The sequence below is a fragment of the Tursiops truncatus genome, chromosome 1, assembly GCF_011762595.2.
Source record: "Tursiops truncatus isolate mTurTru1 chromosome 1, mTurTru1.mat.Y, whole genome shotgun sequence".
In the NCBI taxonomy this organism is placed as follows: domain Eukaryota; kingdom Metazoa; phylum Chordata; class Mammalia; order Artiodactyla; family Delphinidae; genus Tursiops; species Tursiops truncatus.
The window spans coordinates 179,422,817-179,443,730 of NC_047034.1; the positions used below are offsets into that span (position 1 = coordinate 179,422,817).

The 20,914-nt window shown below is 62.6% G+C and overlaps 2 protein-coding genes across 8 annotated transcripts in view; both read left to right on the forward strand.

Moving 5' to 3' along the window:
- ACOT7 (acyl-CoA thioesterase 7) overlaps nt 1-10,522 on the forward strand; it is a 91,019-nt gene extending 80,497 nt beyond the window's left edge. For all 3 annotated transcript variants that reach the window (XM_033844117.2, XM_073796853.1, XM_073796851.1), the window contains exon 9: nt 10,112-10,522. In XM_033844117.2, coding sequence (XP_033700008.1) covers nt 10,112-10,210 — 99 coding nt within the window. In that variant the 3' untranslated portion in view covers nt 10,211-10,522. The remainder of the gene's footprint in view (nt 1-10,111) is intronic.
- The window catches only part of GPR153 (G protein-coupled receptor 153), a 30,639-nt gene that overhangs the window by 6,029 nt on the left and 3,696 nt on the right, over nt 1-20,914 (forward strand). Inside the window, exons 1-5 of one of the 5 annotated variants that reach the window (XM_073796838.1) lie at nt 13,510-13,715; nt 15,202-15,306; nt 17,562-18,028; nt 18,359-18,788; nt 20,521-20,713. In XM_073796838.1, the coding sequence (XP_073652939.1) occupies nt 17,673-18,028; nt 18,359-18,788; nt 20,521-20,713 (979 nt within the window). In that variant the 5' untranslated portion in view covers nt 13,510-13,715; nt 15,202-15,306; nt 17,562-17,672. Of the gene's footprint in view, nt 1-13,509; nt 13,716-15,201; nt 15,307-17,561; nt 18,029-18,358; nt 18,789-20,520; nt 20,714-20,914 lie in introns of those variants that run through there. The other 4 variants (XM_073796842.1, XM_033844142.2, XM_033844137.2 and 1 more) reach the window with 4 other exon arrangements.

A 20,914-nucleotide genomic window follows, 5' to 3' on the forward strand; every position in this document is an offset into this window, starting at 1 on the left:
GTCCGAGCCCACAGACAGGCCACAGTGACAGTGATGGGCAGGGACTCGCCCAGAGTCCAGCGGCCGGCCCTGACGTGGAGTCGACCTGGAGCAGACCCTGAGCCCCTTGGCCACGGCAGCCCCTTCTGGTCTCTGAGCCTCCGTTTCCCCACTGGAGCCACCCCAGGCCGGCAGGTCCTCTGTGGTCTCGGCACCATCTCCGTGATCTAACCAGAGAGCTCCTCGCTGCTTTGCACCGAAGAGGAAGCACGGGGCCAAGGCTTCCGGCAGTGGGCAGCTCCTCGATCCTAGGACCCGAGCCTGGAGTGAAGGGGCAGCCACCACCTCCCTGCAACCATGGCCAGGCCTGCTCTCTACAGCCTGATACGGTGAAAGGAACATACATCCCACCCCCAGGGAAGGGAAGAGGGCCCTCACGTGGGGCTTGTTCTGGGCTGGGGGCCCCAGGTGGCCCTACGGCTTGGGGAGACACCTCTGTCCCAGACATTCGGTGTGCTGGAATGACTTCTACTTGCTCCCTGATTTGGGAAACTCAGACTGGAGCACAGCAGGACTGACTCGTCTGTTCCAGGAAGGGTCCGGGGAGCCGCGTCAGTGCGGGAGGCTGTGCCCTTGCTGCCCGTCCACGGGAGCGAGTCGGGGACTAGAATATGCGTGAAGCTTCTTGACCCCATGTCCTCTCTCTCCCCCTTGGCTTTGGATGCTTAGCAGGGAGTCTGCCTTGTCACGGGGAAATGCCAGAATCTTGAAGCTGCTCCTGTCCCCTGAATGGGTGGCATTTGGGAACTTGTAGTGGCCTGTGAGTCCCACCTGCCCCTGGAACCAGGGGTGTGGGTACCACAGGGGGTGTGGATGAGAGGGTGCGGCCCCCGCCGCCTGGCTCTCACCTCTGCTCTGCCATGAGCCCAGACTCTTCCTCTGGCCTTCTTAACCCGTCCAGTCTTCACGTCTCCTGAAGATGCCGTGGCCCTGACGGCTCTGGGCCGGCCTCTTTGTGGACAGTAGGGCTCTGGAGAACGCTCAACTCAAGTTCAACAGTCAGCTCTCCAGAAGAGGGCCCAGTGCACCGATGACACGCTTTTTCTCGTTAAAACCTTGGTAGGTTCTACCTCTGGAACATCAGCTTCTTGTTGCTTCAGTGCTGTGTCTCCAAATCCAGGTGACCCCAGCTGTTGTGATTGCTATAGAAGGTGAAGGCCCGAGGCCGGCTCTCAGGGGCACTGTTAGGCCTGACCCCAGATGGTGCCGGAAACACGGCTGCAGGAAGAGAGGCCTGTGGGCAGAGGGTGCAGCGGAAAGAGGAGAATCCCAGCTAGAGTCGGGACAGCCTTGATTCACTGTGGCCCCCCGGAAGGTGACTTCGAAGCTGGGGAGAGGACTGTGAAGGTCATTGGGCCCAGGCAAGGGCCACGGCCGCAGGACCTGAGAGGGTCTTTCAGGAGGGTGAGCTCATGCCTGGTGTATCCTGGGGTGGACCACAGGGCCGCCCCACCATGTGAGAACCGTGGCTTCTTGGCAGCCTCGTGCTTTCTCTGTGAGGTGGCATGGAGTCCCCTGGCAAAGGCCTGCCAGGGACAGGGACACTTCTGAACCCCGTGCTCAAAGATGCAAGGAAGAAACAGACCCCGGAACCCCGCAGTGGGAGGAAGCACACAGAAGGATCTCCCCGCTCACGTGCAGACACAGAATGAGAGAACGGCATGCCGGCCCTGCCAGCAGGAGAGAAGATGCTTCATCGGGGGCGGGAGGGGGTTGTCCACCCCTAGGTGTGCCGGACGCCCCACCTTGTGCCTCTGTCACCAGCGCAGGCCCCTGCTGAGCCCCTGGGTGCTCTGAGCCTTCTGGAGCTGCTTGGGGACGGAGGTTGCCTGAACGTGTCCATCGAGCAGACTCTCTAACACACGTCACACTGATGTGGCCTTCTCGCTGCAGTCTCCGTTGGTTTGCTCGTTCACTCAGCAGACGCCTTCTGGGCCCCGCCGTGTCTCAGGCCCTGTGCTGGCCTCAGACAGACGGCAGGGAAGACGCCGACACGAGTGAGCACACTCAGGGCCAGAGGCTTGCAGTGAGGACGCTGCCCCTGGCCGGGGCCCAGCCCGTCGGAAGGGCTCAGAAAAAGGCGGTGAGGACATTATAGCTGTCGTCTGGTGGGGACAGCCGTGTCCACAGAGCTGGTACGGGGGCCAGTGCTGTGAGCAGGGCCTGTGTCCCCTCTCCCAGCGGAGACTGGTACCCGTCGCTGCCCTTTCCCAGGCAGCGCCCGAGCTCCCTGCCTCTTCCGTAGCCTCCTCTTGGCCCTTCTGCAGGGGAATTTCGTGACCGCACACGAGGGCAGTGATTTCAGGGGCTGAGCTGGTGCTGTGGGGTGAGGGGAGCCCCTGGCAAGGGTGTCTACAACTCCCCATGGCGGTCCCATCATTGGAGGCTTGGGGCTGCGTGTGCTGGCGGCGGTGGCGGTGAGACCCAGCCTGCGGCCGCTGGGAGCTAAACCCCCGGACGGCGGCTTCCCGGGTGCCCAGCCCAGCACCCCTGGGGTCGGGGTCTGCAGGTGGAGCTGCACTTGGGGGACACAGCTGCCTGCGGGGCTGGGGACTCCTGGACACCACCATGCATAGAGCCCCTCGCCATGCCACACCGAAGGGCCCCAGTAGTTGGAGGATGTCTTAATTGCCTTCATGATTGTCCCACAATCCCTCTCGTCTCCTGTTATGAAGACCGGAGAGGCTGTGCCGCATGGCTTCCTAATTAAGAAGGTCTGCCGTCCCTCAGGCTCACAGGAAGTTGTTATATCACCACTGGGAACCCTCTTCGCACCAGACGTTCGTTAATTACAAAAAGGACAAGCTCTTGATTTTACTGAGGGTGGAACTTAGTCACTCACCCTCCCTGCCAAGTTCCAAATGTGTGTTCTGGAAGCACAGAAAATGCAAAATGGAAAACATTTGGTTTGCACTGACGGGAGCCCGGAAGACAGCGTTGGCAGGAAGCGCGGTGGGAGGAGAGGGGGAGAGGGGGAGAAGATGCACATCGGAGGCCCGGGGGCCCGGAGCCAGCGGGCGGGTGGGAGCCAGCGGGGTGCCCGGAGCACAGAGGGGCCAGCCCTGGGACCCTCCCCTCACCCCCACGTCCCTGGGGCTGTGTGACGTTCCAAAGGCCCAGCTGCCTTAAGGTGACCCCCAGGGCCATTCGCCCTCCTCCCAGCGCAGTGGCTATGGGTCGGCAGACAGGAGCGCAGTTGGTCTCTAAGGCCATTCGTGATGACAGTAGTTCACGAGCGTGCACGTGCGCGCGCACACACGCGGTGTGACTGCCATGCGCGGAGAGCAGCCCGCACTGGCACTGCAGGAAACCCTTTGCCACGTCACCTCCTTGAGAACCCCATTTTACAGGTGGGAGGACCTGGCCCTGGGGAGGCGGGCAGCGTCTCTTGAGGCCACACAGCAGGTCCCTGTGACCCCCACAGGGGGACCACATCCTCACCACCCCTCCGCTGTCCCTTCCACCAGGCAGGTAAACAGGGGTCACCACGCCTTGAGCGGCCTGTGGGCCCCTTTGCTGTCCCCTCTCCTTTTTCATACCCACAGGGGGCCACCTGGGGGGGGGTCGTGAGCCCTCCTCCATGCCAGCAGCTTCAGGCACGGGGCCACCTGGGGGGGTCGTGAGCCCTCCTCCCTGCCAGCAGCTTCAGGCACGGGGCCACCTGGGGGGGTCGTGAGCCCTCCTCCCTGCCAGCAGCTTCAGGCACGGGGCCACCTGGGGGGGTCGTGAGCCCTCCTCCCTGCCAGCAGCTTCAGGCACGGGGCCACCTGGGGGGGTCGTGAGCCCTCCTCCCTGCCAGCAGCTTCAGGCACTTGAGGGAAAATGTGATTTCCCATGGAGGAGCTCTGTCCTTCTCCCCGTCACCTCCAGCCCCCATTAAAAACAGCAACAGCCAACAACTTATGTATTTATTTACTTTGCCGGATGGAGGGAGACGGGCTGCGAGGAGGTGAGGAGGCGGCGCGGGGCCGTGGGCGGGGCCGCGTGCCGGGAGCCATCTGTCTCGTTCTGTCAGCTCCGTGCCCAGCAGGGAAGTGGTGGACCCTCTTAGTCACTTGGCCAGGAGAGCTGTTTATCAGAGCTCGTGGCCCTGGGGAGGCTGAGTGTCCACCAGCCAGCAGGGCAGGGCGCCCACCTCCACAGAGAGCAGAGAGGCTGCTCTGCTCACCTCTGGCTGTTTCCCCCTAGGGTGGCGGCCAGGGCCTGTCTTCTTAAACGTGTGCCCTCGCTGGGCACCTTCCGGGGCAGGCCAGTGAGGGGGGCTGTCAGCATTCGGGGTAGCAGCACCGAATCCTCAGAGCCTGGAACGTGCAGCCCAGGCCGCCGTCCCCAGAGGCGAGAAGAGGGATGAGCCCTTGTCTGGCTCCTTCCCCCCCAGGCCTGGCAAATGGCTTGGCCACGCTCTCCAGCTGGCCAGCTGCCTGTACCTCCATCATCAGGCGGCGTGAGGTCTGTCCGAGGGCAGCTCCTGGCTGATGAGTTAGCTGCAGAATACTGAACGTCAGAGACTCAGGGCAGCAGCTCTGAGGCCCGGGGCTGGGCGCGGGCCCCTCCCTCCACTGAGCAGAGACTAGAATGTACCCTGTCTTGTACCTAAACCTTGGCCTCGGCCCCTCCTCAGGTCATGCTTTGAGAGGAGAATTCATAGCCTTTGGTGCACCCGTTCTGGACGCGTGGTGGCCCGTTGGCTGCTGAGGGGGCGAGTAGCTGCAGTCATCTAGGGGGACCCCGTAGAGCGCTGGGCTCATCACAGCTGCACATCGGGGCCTGGTGGGACAAGGGGAAGCAGACGAGGCGCCCACCCTGTGCGGGCACGACCCGGAAGTGGACACCCTGCCCGCTGCCCCAGAACTGGCCCTGATGAGGACCCAGCGTGGTCCTCCCCTGGCTTCTAGATGCTCTGCTACCCCCAGACATTCACCTCTCACTCCCAGAGCTTATGACCTAGAGAGGGCATTCCTCGTGAGTGTGCGAAGAGCATGGGGGTCGTGGCCCCAAATGTGATGGAAGGGCCGGCATTTTTGTTCGTGTGTGTGGAGATCCGGAGGACGCTCGGGCAGCTGCATGTGGCCCGCTGGCACTCACAGGACCTGGCAGAAGGGGAAGGCGCAGCGCCCGTCTGCTCTTCGCCTCTAGTGCCCAGGCAGCTCCTCGGGGAGGCGCCTGGCTCCAAGGCTGGGTCAGGAACGCACCCCTGCCCCGGCTTGTCCCCTCCCGGATGGAGAAGAGCCAGGGGGGCTGGGCCGCTGCAGGCCCAGGGGGCTCCAGGCTCATTCTGGAGGGTCGCCAGGGTGACACGGGAGGGCCACTGCGTGCCCTGCTGCCCACCGACAGGCCCGCCCCGAGAGCCCGTCAGCACAGGCTGGTCTGGAGGGCAGCAGCAGCTCAAACCGAGGCTCTGCCACTTAGCGGCTGTCGCTGGCTCAGCCTCAGCCTCTGCCCCGCGTCCTCATTGGTGGGAGGGGAGCGTGACAGCTCTGGACCCCTCCTGGGTTGTTACACAGACTCTCGTGGGCTGGGTGGTGCCCGCACGCCTTCCCAGGAACCCTCCCCAGGACCTGGCCCTCGAGACCACCTCGCTCTGCTCTCCTTTGTCTTTGGTCCCTGCCATTGTCACGTTCCTAGTGCTGCGTCGGCTTGCTCTTTTCCCGTGTGTGGTCAGCTAGAGGGTCAGCTCCCCAGGGCAGGGTCCCGCAGGGGGTGGTCTGTGTGCTCGCGGGGAGTGCACGCATCCAGGCCCGGGCGCCGCGGCAGGACAAGTGCATGGTTTAATTCAGTGCGCATCACCCCGGCGCCGGTGCCCCTCCCTCATGTGCCCGGATTTGGGTGGGGCACCGCCCCGCTGAACCTTCCCTTTGACTTTCTGTAAACTAGGATGGCACTTGTACCTCTGGGGTGCTTTTCAGATATAATTACACGCCGTACAGTTCCCCTGCTTAAAATGTACAATCTGGGCTTCCCTGGTGGCGCAGTGGTTAAGAATCCGCCTGCCAATGCAGGGGACACAGGTTCGAGCCCTGGTCCCGGAAGATCCCACATGCCGCAGAGCAACTAAGCCCCAAGAGCTGTAACTACTGAGGCCCACGTGCCTAGAGCCTGTGCTCCGCAACAAGAGAAGCCAGCGCAATGCGAAGTCTGCGCACCTCAACAAAGAGTAGCCCCGCTCGCCACAGCTAGAGAAAGCCCGCGCACAGCAGCAAGACCCAATGCAGCCACTAATTAATTGATTATTTTTTTAAAAAAAGGAGGGACTTCCCTGGTGGCGCAGTGGTTAAGAATCCGCCTGCCAATGCAGGGGACACGGGTCCGAGCCCTGGTCTGGGAAGATCCCACATGACGCGGAGCAACTAGGCCCGTGCGCCACAAATACTGAGCCTGCTCTCTAGAGCCCGTGAGCCACAACTGCTGAACCCCACAAGCCGCAACTACTGAAGGCTGCACTCCTAGAGCCCGTACTCCACAACAAGAGAAGCTGCTGCAATGAGAAGCCCACGCGCCGCAACGAGGAGTGGCCCCCCCTCGCCACAACTAGAGAAAGCCCGCACGCAGCAATGAAGACCCAACGTGGCCAAAAATGAATACACAAATAAATTATTTAAAAAGAAAAAGCAAGAAAGAAATGCTTGCATTTCTTTAAAAGAAAAACCAAAAGACACAGCACACCGCCAGTCTTCATCCCTCCCCCAACCCCTGGCCACCACTAATCTGTGTTCTCTGTCGAGTTGCCTGTTCTGGACGTTTGTGTAACTGGGGTCACACGTGAGGTGGGCCTTTGTGCCCGGCTTCTTTCTCCCGGGGCTGTCGGCCAGCTCTGAGGGCGTGCCACAAGCTGACCTCAGGAGAGGGTGGGCCGTGCTTCCCATTCGGCCACCCCCAAGATGGGAGTAAGGTTCCTTAGGAAAAGGGGTCCCTGGCTAAGTCATTGCGGGACAGCCCTGATTAAACACCATTAAACAGGTTTATTTGACTCCAAGATTTTGACCTGTGTGCATCATTAGCTGGGAGAGGCTAATCAGCGTTCAGGTTTCCAGACCCGTTTGGCCACAAATCATCAAGAAGGCTTCATCTCCCTTTTGGAGCTGGGAGACAGAGACCCGGGATGCAGGAGGCCACAGAGCCCGCACTCCTGCTGCAAGTTTGCAGGCAGTGGTGTCAACGCAAACTGAACGGTGGTGTGCGTCCTTGAGGGAAAGAACCCAAGTGCGCAGTGTGGGCGGCCCCAAGGGGTCAATGGCTAGGTGCCCACAGAGGGTGGGCTGCTCCCCGGGCATCTCCCGGGCCCAGCAGCCCTTCCTCAGTCCCAGTGCCAGCACCCCCCACCCAGGCCCTGGCCTCACGTGGGCCATCCTTGCCTGACAGATGGGACGCCAGCTCCTGAGCTCACGCCAGCAGCTCCACGGGGCCATTTGCCACCCTCCCTGGGTCCCCTCCCTGCTCCCTGGAGCCCCAGGAGCACCTGGCTGATGACCTTGGCACTTAGGAACCCAGTTCTCACCCGAATCCCACATCTGCTGGTTTCCAAGACCACTGATGGGCTGGAGAAACAGGAAGCCCGTCTCGCGAGGCAGGCCGTGGCTCCAGGGGGCTCTGCAGAGGGCCTGGTAGCCGCCCCCTCTTGGTCCTGCTGCCTTACCCAGGCCAAGCTCACACTCTTGCTTCTGAGAAATCGTTTTCTTTCAAATAAGCCCTTGCCTTCTTTCCCCTGCCCCCGAGATGGCAACTCCACCAGCTAGAAGGAGGGCCTGCCCCAGAGCCCCAGCAGAGAGGGGCGGGTTTCTAGAGCTGGCAGGAAGCTTGGGACGTGGTCCAGACCCCCCACTGCCCTCCTCCAGCTCTCCTCTCAGCCAGCCCCACCGGGCCCCGACTCCCCGGTTCCCAGCTCTGGGACCCCATAGGCACTGATGGGGTCGTCTGCGAGGCAGGCAGGAAGCCCGGCTACACCCCTCCTCCCACTAAGGAAGGGCTGTGCCTTCGGGCTGCAGGTGGATGGGAGCCACAGGTCTCCTCAGCCATGCCAAGCAAATTCCATATAGGGGAGGGGGAGGAAAAAGCCCGCACTGTTCTAGCCTGGTGGCCTTGACCTTACATTCTTGGCCGCTTTGGCTGTCCCCCATTTGGAACAGGGATGGAGATGGGGAGGAGCCAGGGTCCTGCTACCCAAAGTGCTCTGCGGGCAGCAGCATCGCATCACCTGGACCCGTGTTAGAAACGGGTCTCAGGACTTCCCTGGTGGCGCAGTGATTAAGAATCCGCCTGCCAGTGCAGGGGACACAGGTTCGAGCCCTGGTCCGGGAAGATCCCACATGCCGCAGAGCAACTAAGCCCGTGCGCCACAACTACGGAGGCTGCGCTCTAGAGCCTGCAAGCCACAACTACTGAGCCCATGTGCCACAACTGCTGAAGCCCGCGTGCCTAGAGCCCATGCTCCGCAACGAGAAGCCAACGCGATGAGAAGCCTGCGCACCGCAACAAAGAGAAGCCCCCGCTCGCCGCAACTAGAGAAAGCCTGCGCGCAACGAAGACCCAATGCAGCCAAAAATAAATAAATAAATGTATGAAAAAGAAACAGGTCTCAGCCTCTGACCCCCAGACCCACCAGGTCAGAATCCACATTTACAAGATCCTCAAGTGATTCGTGCGTACGTGAACATTTGAGAGGCCCCGAGCTAGCACATTCTGCCTGGATGTGTGCAGAAACCTTGGGCTGGGCCCAGCAGGATGTGGACTTGTGTTCGTGGGGTACCTTGGGCAGCAGGGGCTGGAGGACTCGGGGGTCTTGCCCGCTTAGAACTGCCTGCTGAAACTGAGATAGAACAGTTTATCTCCCTGTGCTGTTTCAAGTCAAATTGAGTAGCCTCAAATTTTATTTTTAAAAAGTCAGCCAGAGGTGAAACCAGAGCAGGCCTCCAATAAAGTGTCTTGGAAAAGCCACCATTTTCCATGTTTGCTCCGAGACTCTTCAGACAGGAACCGGAACCACTATAAGGACCACGATCCTGGTGCTTCAGATACCCGAACTTTCTACTGGCTCTGAGCCGCAAGGTTTGACAGTTTACACCTGGTGACATTTAGAGAACAATTGCTGAGAAGGCTGAAGGGGAGGAAGTATTCGGTATGACCTGACATTCCATCCTCAGGCTGATCGTTCTCTCTTTTGCCAATATACCATTTGTCTGTAAAACCCTTGGGCCAAAAATAGCTGCTAGGGCTTGGTGTCATTGTGGATGAAGGGCAACTGCCCCATTTCTTTGGCTTTCAGACACCTTCAAAGTGTCGCAAGGCAGTGTCGTCCCAGAGGAATTCGCACAGCTCTTTAAGCCCGAATCGCTGGCCCTGGGGGGCGGGAGATGGGGCCTTGGGAAGTGACCCCCTGATGCTGCCGCAGTGGATCTCTCTGGCCAGGGCCACACCACTTAGCGGCCAGGCCAGGCCACTCTCAAGAGTGAGAGGGGGCACCGTTCGCCATCCTGCTGGGTCGGCAGGCACAAGCCGGGACTGCCCGGGGCAAGACCCAGCCCTTGGCCAAGTCCCCTGGTCACTCGGGGACCTGGCTTCTTAGGTTGCTCAGAGGAAGGAAGCAGCAGAGAAGAGGTGAAGAGGACACCAGGTGCCACTTCCTAGGCGTCTGTGCTGGCCAGGACTCGCTGCCCACAGTGTGGTCGCTCACTCCTGGTAAAGTGGCCTTCTCAAGGTCACCCAGCCAGCACGGTGCTTGGCCCCACTTCCCTTCGGGGCAGAGACGGACAGCAGCTGGCGCTCCCTGGGAGTGGCGCAAACGTGGGGGATCCCCCTCTTCCTTGCCCTGGCTCGGCTCTGCTTTAGGCCTCCCCTCCCGCGTTTCATCATCAACTGCATTTTCAGCTGAAGTTCATTACCAAAATGGCGCTGGGCTCAGGATTTGGCCTGCTGTGGAAGGTGACACGGGGAGGGATGCTCGCTGTGGGCTGTCAGGAAGATGGGGCCTGGGCCGGCTTCTCTGTGCCCTCGGGGAGGGCCGGGGCGGGGCAGGGCCCAGGCTCCGCTGCAGTCACAGGTTCTCTAACCTGCCTGCTTCTCTGTGTGTGGTCCGCAGCCCGAGACTGAGGACGAGAAGAAGCGCTTTGAGGAAGGCAAAGGGCGGTACCTGCAGATGAAGGCAAAACGACAGGGTCAAGCGGAGCCTCAGCCCTAGACGCCCCCTCCTACCGCTGGGGCCTGGAGCAGCCCCCAGCGTCTCATCATTTAGAAGTTACCCCTTGGCCAAAACCCCAGTTCACGTTGACAGCTGGTGTTGTGTGAAGTATTCGTCTCGCAGTGTTAACCTGTGTTCACCTCTCCTGGAAACCTATACACCAAAGCTTTATTTATATCATCCCCGTGTAAGTGCTCCACAGTATTGTCCCGACGCCCCAGGGCGTTCCCTGGAAGCCCTGGGGGATGCTGGGGCGCGCGCTGTACGGTATGGAAAGCCCAGCATCGCTAATAAAGCTGCTGTTTGGCTGGACCTTGGTCTGGGTGGTTGCTTGTCCTGGGCGGCTGCTCTCCCCGGGGTGTTGGGGGCTGTGGGCTCCCACGGGTCCCCCCCTTCCTCAGGGCCACCCCCCCGGTGCCTGTACCTGCACGTACCCCAGAACCTTGGGCACAGCGGCGCCCACTTGTGTTTGCCCGACAGCTTGCTGGACAGAGAGAGAGCACCCCTTCCTCCCTTCCCACCCTTCAACCCCCTCCTGGGCCCTGGTTCCGTGTCCTGGCTCTGAGGCCCCAACCAGTGTCCCACTGGCCTTCCTGTCCATGGGGGCTGGGGTGCTTTTGTGAGGACTCAGGCAAGGAGCTGGGCAGAAAGAGGCGGGCTCAGCCAGACCAGACCACAGCTCAGCATGGGGCAGGCCTGCCCTGGGCCTGGCCTCTGCTCCCTGGAGGCAGCTGAGACACCTCGGAGCAAGAGGCAGGGATCCTGCTGGAGGGAGCCTCCCCAGCTGGTGCCAGGGCCCCTGTGCCCGATGTGGGAACCCCCAGCCACTCGGGCAGGGGCGTTATTGGGAAGGTTCGTGGGGTGGGGGTCCGAGGGGCAGTGTGTGTGTGTGTGTGTGTGTGTGCGCGCGCACGCGTGTGCACGTGTGTCGGCATCCCTGTCTCTGCACATGTGTGTGCGCACATGTGAAGTGTGAGGCTGTGTGTGTGCACCTGGTCCAGCAGCCTCAGGGCAGATACGCGGCCAAGGCCACTCCAGCCCCCCAGCCCCCCAGCCCCAGCCCCAGCTGAGAAGGGCCCCTGCACCAAGCACTGGCAGTCACCATCGCCTAGGGGAACGCTCCTGACCCAGGCTGGTCCCCGAAGCCTGGGGATGAGACTGGCCACCAACAACTACGGCCTCACGCAGGGCTCCCTCGGGCCCCGACAGAGAGAACGTGGCTCCAGATGTGCAGAAACGCCTGCCAGGACCTCCGGAATCCGTCTCGGGCCCCGGTCCTGGCTGACGGGGGTTATTTCCTGCCTGGGAGCAGTGGGGGGGAACAGACCACAGGAGGCCACGGCAGCCCCACCCTGCCCCCCGGCCCCCTGGAGGCTGCCTCAGCCTCCCCAGCTCCACCCACACCCTGTGCCAACTTCCTGAAGGCTATAGGCGGTGCCCTGGGCAGGGAGTGGTGCGGAGGCGAGCCGGCCCCAAAGTGCCTGGGCCCTGGGGCTCCCCACGGTGGCCATCGGAAGCTAATCTCCCACCTGCCCCCAGAGCCAGCTAAGCCAGGGGCAGGGGCACTAGTACAGGCGGCCGTGGTGAGCTGGGCTCGCTCGTGGAGGTGCACTTGGGGCCACAGGCGTGGGGCAGGCTGCCTTCTGCCAGCTGGGCAGCGGCCTGGCCCATGCTCTGGATGGCTGGATTGCCTGTCTGCCTTAGAAATGCCACACTTGACTACCAGCTACCCTGTGTCAGCCTCCTACTGCTGATGCCCTATTTACAACCAGGGTCACATGGGCAGGGAGCTGGCCTGTCCACGGAGAGCTCATCAGGGGCCCTGACCACCCAGAAGCCACACACAGGGAGCGCATGGCCCAGGACTCGCCATTCTCCAGCTCTGCTTCATTGTGGAACCTTTGCTATACAAACACTTTGACTTTTGTCTGAGACTGATCCTGGGGACTTCCCTGGCAGTCTAGTGGTTAAGACTCCACGCTTCCAATGCAGTGGGTGCGGGTTTGATCCCTGGTCGGGGAACTAAGATCCCACGTGCCGTGCAGCGCGGTCAAAAAAAAAAAAAAAACACCTGATCCCAAGACTCACTCTGGGCCCCCTAAAAGCTGCTTCTAACTCCCCAGCTGTTTCGGGGGTGTGGAGGAGATGGTGTAGGTGGGCACAGAAGCCAGGCAGCACTGGCTGCATTTTGTTGAGTCCAGTCCCGAGCAGATGCCCGCCTTCCTCCAGACACAGGGCTGGGCACTCGTGGGTGCTCCCGGTTGTGGGGCAGGACAGTGCCCTGCGGGGCAGCCCAGAGTGACTCCAGAGGCCTTTCGTCCGGGGTGTGTGTGGTCCCTGGCTTTCTAGAAGAGGCAGGATGGGATGCCAGAGGCCACTCTCTCTTGTGACTTGGGTCTCCAGAGAACCCCATCAAGGGGACTAATGGGTTTCCCCACCTAGCCTAGAGGTGACGACAGCCTGTGCCCTGCTAGGAGTGCTAAGTGGAGGGCAAGCTCCTGAGGGAGGGAAGAGAGAGGGCCAGGGGTGTCAGGTCGCAGGTCCTGGCCTCTCCCAGCTGCCTGGTCGTGGTCTCAGCTTCACAGAGAACACTTCGGAGCCCATGGGGGGAGGGACAACCACCCAGCAGGCAGCCCAGTGGTCCATTCACTTGGTTCCCGCGGTGGAACCCCCGCCCCCCCAAAGGCCCGAGGGTAAGTCTGAATCCTTAGCTGACCCAACCTCACCTCTTCCTGCCCTGGCTCCCCCCCATAAACGACTCCCCAATTTCTAGAGGCCACCAGTCCTCAGGGCCCCCAAGTCCTCCTTACGCCCCGCCCCTATAGTTCACCTTAGATGTGACTTCCTTCAGGAAGGCCTCACTGAGCCCCCCACCGCCGGCCCTAAGTCCCCACTGTCCATTCCTGCCCCGGGCCCCCCTGGCCTAGGTCTTCCCCAGGAGGCTCGCAGCCAGCGTCGGGAGTATGGACAGACCCGAGTCGGCAGCGACAGGCCCAAGCTTGATCCAGGCGTCGCGAGAGGCGCCGCCCTCCCTAGGGGTCTTCGGCCGGGAGGCGCGGATGCGGAGGGCGCGCCCCCGCGGGTACGAGACAAACGCGCGGCAGACACACAGACACACGCGGCGGGCCGCGTCTCCGAGGGGAGGGGCTGGGCGGTCCGAGAGGCGGTGTGGAGACGCCCTCGGAGGCCGGCGCCCTGCTCCGCCCCCCGCCCCCGGCCGCCCGGGCGCAGCCAGCCGAGCGGCGGGATCGGAGCGCGGCGGCGGCGGCGGCGCGAAGGGAGGAGAGAGGGAGGGAGGGAGGGAGGGGCCGAGGGGCCGAGCCGAGCCGAGCGGAACGCGCAGCCCACGGGCGGCCGCCGCCAGGATGCCCCGGCCCGCTGGCCGCTCCGCCGCCGGCCACCCACGCGGTCCCCGGCGGCCCGCGCTCGGCTCGGGGGCGCGGGAGCCGCAGCCGGAGCCGGAGGCGGGAGCAGCGAGCTGGAGCCCCGGGCGCCCGAATGCAGGGTGAGCGCCGCCGCCCTAGCCCGGGGGCGGCAGGGCAGGGGACCCCCGGCGGGAGGACTTTGGGCAGGGAGGGGCTGTCCGTGGTTGGTCGGTCACGGGGTCTGTCCGATGGCCGCGGGCTCCGCTTAAGGCTGCGCACCCCTCCCCCCAACTTGGGGACCTTCGGGGTAACTTCCCCGGGGTCCGCCCCTTCTTCTGAGCCTGGCAGCGCCGCCCCGGGGGGCTTGCTTTCAGGGGGCGGGGATGGCCGCTCTGGGGGTCCTGGGCCCACCCCTGCCCAGCGTAACTCGGGAGGCGTCCGGGACCGCAGTCCCGTCAGCGTTCGGCTCGCGGCCGACGCTCGGACGCGCCCTCGGGGCTGGGCAGAGCTGGGGGCCCCGCTGGGGCAGGACCGCGCGCCTGGCCGGGCGGGGGATCGGAGGACAGAGGAGCGGAGACCGCGAGGGTGGAGGGCGGGCGTGGCGGAGATGTGGAGGCTACTCGTCGAGAGCTCCGCCCTGGGCGGCGGCCGAGCGGGGCCCTGCGGGACTGATGGGTAGCAGCGCCGGCGGAGAGCAGCCTGGGGGCGGCAGCCTGAGCCCGGGAATCCTTTCAAGTTCTGGGTTCTCTTTGTTGCGCAATAGAGCCCGGGGGCCGTGGGGCCTCATTGGCCCGGGGCCGCGACGTCACGCCGGAGCCCCGCCCGCAGACCCTGCGGAGAGAGTCCGGTGGGTCCCAGGTCCGCCACACCTGCAGCCTGCACTGCGGTGTCCTGGGGGGGCGCGGGGGGTGGCAGGGAGCGTCTCCGGGATCCAGGTGGAGCGGGAAGCCCAGTCCTGAAATGCTGCGGAGCCTGAGTGGGCTGCGGGAGAAACTTCCCAATAGGGGGCGGTAACACCCCTGGAGTGTTGGGGCCTGGACCCTAGTGTCCCCTGCTCCCTGTGATTGAGAATGAACAGAAGGCGTCACCAGCCTGGAAGAAGGGGGTCTCCTTGTTTCCGCAGAGCCAGCCCCCTCTCACTCTGCATTTGGAGACCTTGCTCTCCACCCCACCCCGGTGACACTCCTCCCCCATCGCAGGACCACCACGCTCAGGAGTCCATAAAGCCAGCCTCCATACTTCCTCCCTGTGCTGCACTGGGCTCTGAGCCTCAGTGTTCCCATCTGCATTGTGGGGACAGTAGGACCCATCTTGCAGGGGCAGGAGGCCCAGAAAGACAACCTCAGCTCAAGGAACAAAAAAATGCCAAGTTTCTGAGCATTTTAATGTTTCAGACATCAGGATTTTGATGTCAGGCGAGTGGAGTTTGGATCCTGGCTCGGGAACCTAAGAGCTTGGTTACCTCCCCTTAACCATCTGTAAAATGGGAACGATGGCAGTCCTTCAGACAAGATCACTGGGGGTGCGAACTGAGGGGAGCGTGCCTGTTCGAAGGAGGATTGCCTCCTCCCTCTACTTGTAGGGCACATTCTCCTGCCCACACAGACCTAGGGCCTTTCCCTGCAGTGAGACACTGCTCGGCTAGACTCAGGGAAGAACCGGCACCAGGAAGGGTTGTACCAGTGGCAGCCTGTGGCACCTTCCCTACCGCTCTGGACCAGCAATCAACAGGTGGGCAGTGTGGGCTGGGCCAGGCGCAGGGTCACAAGAGTCAGACAGCCTGCCTGCTTGGGCTTCTGAGGGAAGGCCTCCCAATCTGACGGCCAAGGCGGCGCGATGCAAGTAGAAATAGATGGCAGCCCACCACGTGCATGCCAAATCCGGTTTTCTATTTGATAATGTAAGCCTCTGCCCGCTCTGGACCCCTGGTGGGCTGCCAGACACCCCACCTGGCTGTGTGTAGCCTCATTACCCTCCAAGCTGGGCTGTCCCAGGTTCTGGCTGGGGTGACTGTGCGTCTGCCTGCAGGTCTAAGGCTCGTGCACACCTCTGAGCTCAGTGTCTTGAAGAGACAGCGTAGCTCAGTGAGCAGGGAGGTCTTTGGTACAGACATCTACGTGGCAAGCATTTATTGAGCACTTACTGTGTGCCTGGCTCCATTCTAAGCGCTTTCCCTGGCATAGCTTACCGGCTACCCACACACTTCTCGCGGCAGATAGGGACTATCATGTCTACGTACAGATGAGAAAACTGAGGCCCAGCTGAGTCACGTGACTGGCTGGGGAGCTAAAGCTGGAGTCTAACAGCTCTTCACCCCACACCGAGTGGCCTCTGTATGCTGAAGTCAAGGAGGCTTGCTGGACAGCAGAACGGCTGGTGGAGGGTTCAGCAGGGCCACCTCACCCCCCACGCTGGGTCTGGGGTGGGGAAGGGGCGGCAGCTTTGCGAGCAGAAGCCTAATGTTTGGGAAGGAAGTTCCCTGGCCCCAGAAGTCCCCCAGCCCCCGCTAAAAGGCCCTTAGTGGGCACTGGTGTGGTCCAGATTAGACTCCTCCTGTGGGTCAGGGGCCTGGACAGGCCCACTGCAGGGGCACAGAGATGAATGACACCCATCAGGACTCAAGAGATCCTTCGGTGTCCGTGGGGCTCAGGCCACACCCTGCACGAGACAAGCAGGGGAGCCTGGCAGCAGGCTGGGAGGTGTCACTTCCCCTGTCCTGAGCGCCAGGGGCCTGCAATGGCCTGTCCACCCCAAGCTGGAGACAGTCCCTGAAGGATCACGTGGCTGTGTCTGGTTCAGTGGTGCCCATAAGTGTTGGGGGCAACAAATTTGCAGCCAATGAGATTACACAGGCTAGAGGGTGAGAAGGCCCAAGTGTAGGCAGCGTACATAGTAGACCTGCACTGAGCACTGCACTTGTCCCCCACGCCACCTGCTCCAGGCTGTGGCCAGAGGGGCCTGCTGTGGGGTGCCTCATGTCAGAGGGACCGGCCAGTACTCTGCGCAGGGACGCACCGAGCTGGGAAGCTGGGGGACTCACCACCAGGCCCACTGGCAGGATGGGGCGGCTCCCCAACACGTGCCTCCTGCCCCGCGTCCTAGGTCCCTGGTTCCTACCTATCCACAGGCTGTCCTCGGGGGCAGGTTCTGGTCCCTGGACCAGCTACTGTCCCATGCTGCCTGCGGCATCCCAAGCAGCCGGGCCCGCCCCAGGCGCTAGAGATGCGGCGTCTGTCCACCCCAGCCTCCCCCTGGAGGAAGCCTCATCGTCCCCGTTTCAGAGTAGGACGTGGGTGCAGGGACTTTGCTGGGGCCACATGGCTAGTACACTAGAGCTTAGTGTACCCCCCAGCCCGGGGTAGTGCCAGGGCCTGCCAGGCGTGCACGGCCACGGAAGGCCTGCTGGGGGCTGACCTGGGTAAAGCAGGCCGCCCTTTCCCAAGGTGGGCACGAGAGTGGCCCCCAGAGCATCCCTTCCTTACAGGGGAGGTTCAGGGCACTCATCCTCCAGGCATGTCCTCATTGGCCAAAGGAAGTGACCAATGAAAGTGAGGGCCCCCAGCATGCACTGGGGGTGCCTCGCGTGGGCTGCGTGAGGATTTGGGGAGTTTGATGGTGAGAGGGCTGGTTCTGGGACAGGACCAGGTACACACGCGGCACAGCGCCCACCTGGGCCCGGCCTGGCGGCTTCCCTGAGGATGCAGGCGGCCTGGAAGGAAGCCTAGGTGCCGCACCTTGACCAGGAGTAGGTGGAGGTGAGGGGATGTGCACTTATTGAGCACCCCTGTATACACCCCCTGGGAGCCAGGAGGTTCCATAGAGGGCAGAGGAGGGCGAAGCGGCCCAGCCCAAGCCAGGACCAGACAGGCAATGGAGCATGAGGGGACCCCCTCTATCTCGCACTCCCAAGAGCCCCAGGAGCTTCACTGCCAGAGCCCAAGGGAGAGTCCCTGAGAGCTCTTTGGCTCCCCCCAAACCCACTGCAGATGCTCACGGTCCCTGGTGTCCCCAGGCCGCCACGTGTGAGGGCTGCTGCTCGGAGCTGAGGCCTGGCTTGAGGAGGATGTCCCAGCCGCCGGCCAGCTCCCATCTGCACCATGAGTGATGAGCGGCGGCTGCCTGGCAGCGCGGTGGGCTGGCTGGCCTGCGGAGGCCTCTCCCTGCTGGCCAACGCGTGGGGCATCCTCAGCGTGGGGGCCAAGCAGAAGAAGTGGAAGCCCCTGGAGTTCCTGCTGTGCATGCTCGCGGCCACCCACATGCTCAACGTGGCCGTGCCCATCGCCACCTACGCTGTGGTGCAGCTGCGGCGCCAGCGCCCCGACTACGAATGGAACGAGGGCCTCTGCAAGGTCTTCGTCTCCACCTTCTACACCCTCACCCTGGCCACCTGCTTCTCCGTCACCTCCCTCTCCTACCACCGCATGTGGATGGTCCGCTGGCCCGTCAACTACCGGTGAGTTCCTGGGCATGTGCGCCTGAACATCTGGTGTCCTTGGAGAGGGGGACGTGGGTGCCTGAGCGCGCAGGTACCCTCGGTGTGGGGACAGGGTCCCTGTGCGGTGTGCCGCACCCATGCTGTGCTGGGGTTGCAGGGACGAGCGCGTGTAGGTGTACGTGGGTGCGTACAGTGTCCAGTGCAGAAGGGCTCGGTGAGAAGGACACGTGACGATGTGCTGACTGCGGGGCTGGGGCAGTTGAGGACCCTCTGCCGGTCCCCAGGGGCCTCTGGAGAGACCCTTTGAGTGACGCCAGGTCCCTCTGTCCTGCCCCCGCCCCATGCCAGGCTAAGCAACGCCAAGAAGCAGGCGGTGCACACGGTCATGGGCATCTGGATGGTGTCCTTCATCCTGTCGGCACTGCCTGCCGTCGGCTGGCACGACACGAGCGAGCGCTTCTACACCCACGGCTGCCACTTCATCGTGGCTGAGATTGGCCTGGGCTTCGGCGTCTGCTTCCTGCTGCTGGTGGGCGGCAGCGTGGCCATGGGCGTGGTCTGCACGGCCATCGCCCTCTTCCAGACGCTGGCGGTGCAGGTGGGGCGCCGGGCCGACCGCCACGCCTTCACCGTGCCCACCATCGTGGTGGAGGACGCACAGGGCAAGCGCCGCTCCTCCATCGACGGCTCCGAGCCCGCCAGGACCTCGCTGCAGATCACCGGCCTGGTGGCCACCATCGTCGTCATATACGACTGCCTCATGGGCTTCCCTGTGCTGGTGGGTGAGCCTGGCGGGGGGACGTGGGCTCTGGGACAGCCCTGGGGCCGGGCGTGCTCCAGGCGTTAGGTGGTTGAATCCTCACACCCGATCTTTTCAGGAGGCATCATCATCATCCCCATTTTACAGAGGTGGAAACTGAACTTCAGAGAGGTCAAATGACCCGCCTAAAGTCAGGGCATCCATGGTGGGATCTGAACCCACGTCAGGTGGCTGCAGAGACTAGGGTCTTTTGTCACACGGCAGGAGACTTTCCTGACCTGAGTGAGACCCATTTGATGCAGAGGGTATGGAAGGTGGGGTGACACGCCACAGGCTTTCTGGTGGGTCCAGGTCCCAGGCTGGACAGAGGAGGGATTTAGTGTGGCAGAACTGGCTTTGATCCTGAATCGGGAGGCAGGGAAGGCCTTGAATATGTGCTGGGGAGTTGGACTTGATCCCAGGAGCTGAGGAAGGTCAAGGTGAGGGCTGGTCTGAAGACCCTGCCAGCAAGGGTCCAAGGTCCCCCGAGGCTGCCTGGGGTCCTGTCTGTGAGGCTATGCCCCAGGCCTAGCCCAAGAATGACGTCTGGACTCAAAGACAAGCCCTCCCACTGATAGGGCTCCAGCCCTGCCCCTGAAGGCTATGGAGCTGGACAGGGAAGGGTCTAGGGGCAAGGACCAGATAGAGGCTTCATCCTAGCAGCTGGGCAGGGAGTCATCGCAGGACCCAAGCTCCAGAAGGTGACAGGTGGTGTGGCAGCCTCATAGTCAGGGGTGACCTTCTGCCCCACCCTCAGTGGGCCAGGTACCCCCCAGGTAGAGTCCTCCTGTGTGCAGTGGGGCCTGGTGTCCCCAGTCCTTTGATGATAGAGGGAAGATGTGTGTGTGAAATTGCAGAGCCAGACGGGAACAGCAGTGGGGGAAGGGCCCCCCAGCTTCTCTTCAGGGCCGTTTGTGGAACCCACTCCATGCTGCCGGCCTGGTACGGTGTCTGGAATGTTTACCTCACCCTGTGGGGTGTTCTTGGCCCATTTCACAGATGAGGAAACTGAGCCCCAGAGAGGTTTAGCATCTTTCTGAGGGTCACACAGCTCGCTTGGAAGAACCAACATGATGTCTGCATCATGCCCACTTCTGCTCTGAAAGAGGAATAGTTATGTCACTCAGTGGGGGAATGAACTCTCCTGGGAGCAGAGGAATGAGGCGTCCCTAGGCGGTGACCCAAAGGCCACCTGGTTGGATCCTCTGACCCCCAGAAACTACTTTGATTCTAGACCTCTGGGGTCTGAGGTCTAGACCCTCAGAGTAGGGGCAGGGCCAAGGAGGCCACTAGCCATGGAGCAGCGGGGATGGTAGAAAGGTCCCTGAACTGGGAGACTCGAGACCTGGCTCTCAAAAAGGGGCTGGTAATCCACGCCTTCTCCTCCTTGGGCGGTCACGGGTGAAATGAGGGAGGCCGTGCCCAGTGCTACCTGCTGCACTGTGAAGGGCTCTGCACACATGGGGCTGTGACTGTTCATCTTGACACCAGCGGCTGTCGGTGGGCAGGGACTTCTCCCCTCACACTCTGTCTCTTTCCTGCCCAAAACCCCAGGGCTTTGTCCGTCTCCCCTTCCCCCTCTGTCTCCCCCTCCCCCGCCTCCGGCAGGTGGGCAGTCAGACCTGCCCCACAGGTGGGAGAACTGAGGCCGGGAAGGGAAGCTGGGTGATGGGGGTCCTGCCGGGTGCCAGGCCCAGCCCTGTGCCCACAGGTGGTGAGCTTCAGCAGCCTGTGGGCTGACGCCTCGGCGCCCTGGATGGCACTGTGTGTGCTCTGGTGCTCAGTGACCCAGGCCCTGCTGCTGCCCGTATTCCTCTGGGCCTGCGACCGCTACCGCGCTGACCTCAAGGCTGTCTGGGAGAAGTGCATGGCCCTCATGGCCAACGACGAGGACTCGGGTGACGGTGAGGACGGTCTGAGCATGCCCCCCCAGGGAGAGTGGCGCCTGGGTGAGGTCACTGGGGGTCCGCGGGATAACAGCTGTCAGAGCCCCCTTGTTCTACCCCAAAGGTTCTTAAACCCCGCAAGGACTCAAGCCTGGTGTCACACGGGGCCTTCCCCTGTATGGCTTGGCCGCCCCAGGGTTCCAGTTGATCAGACGTTCT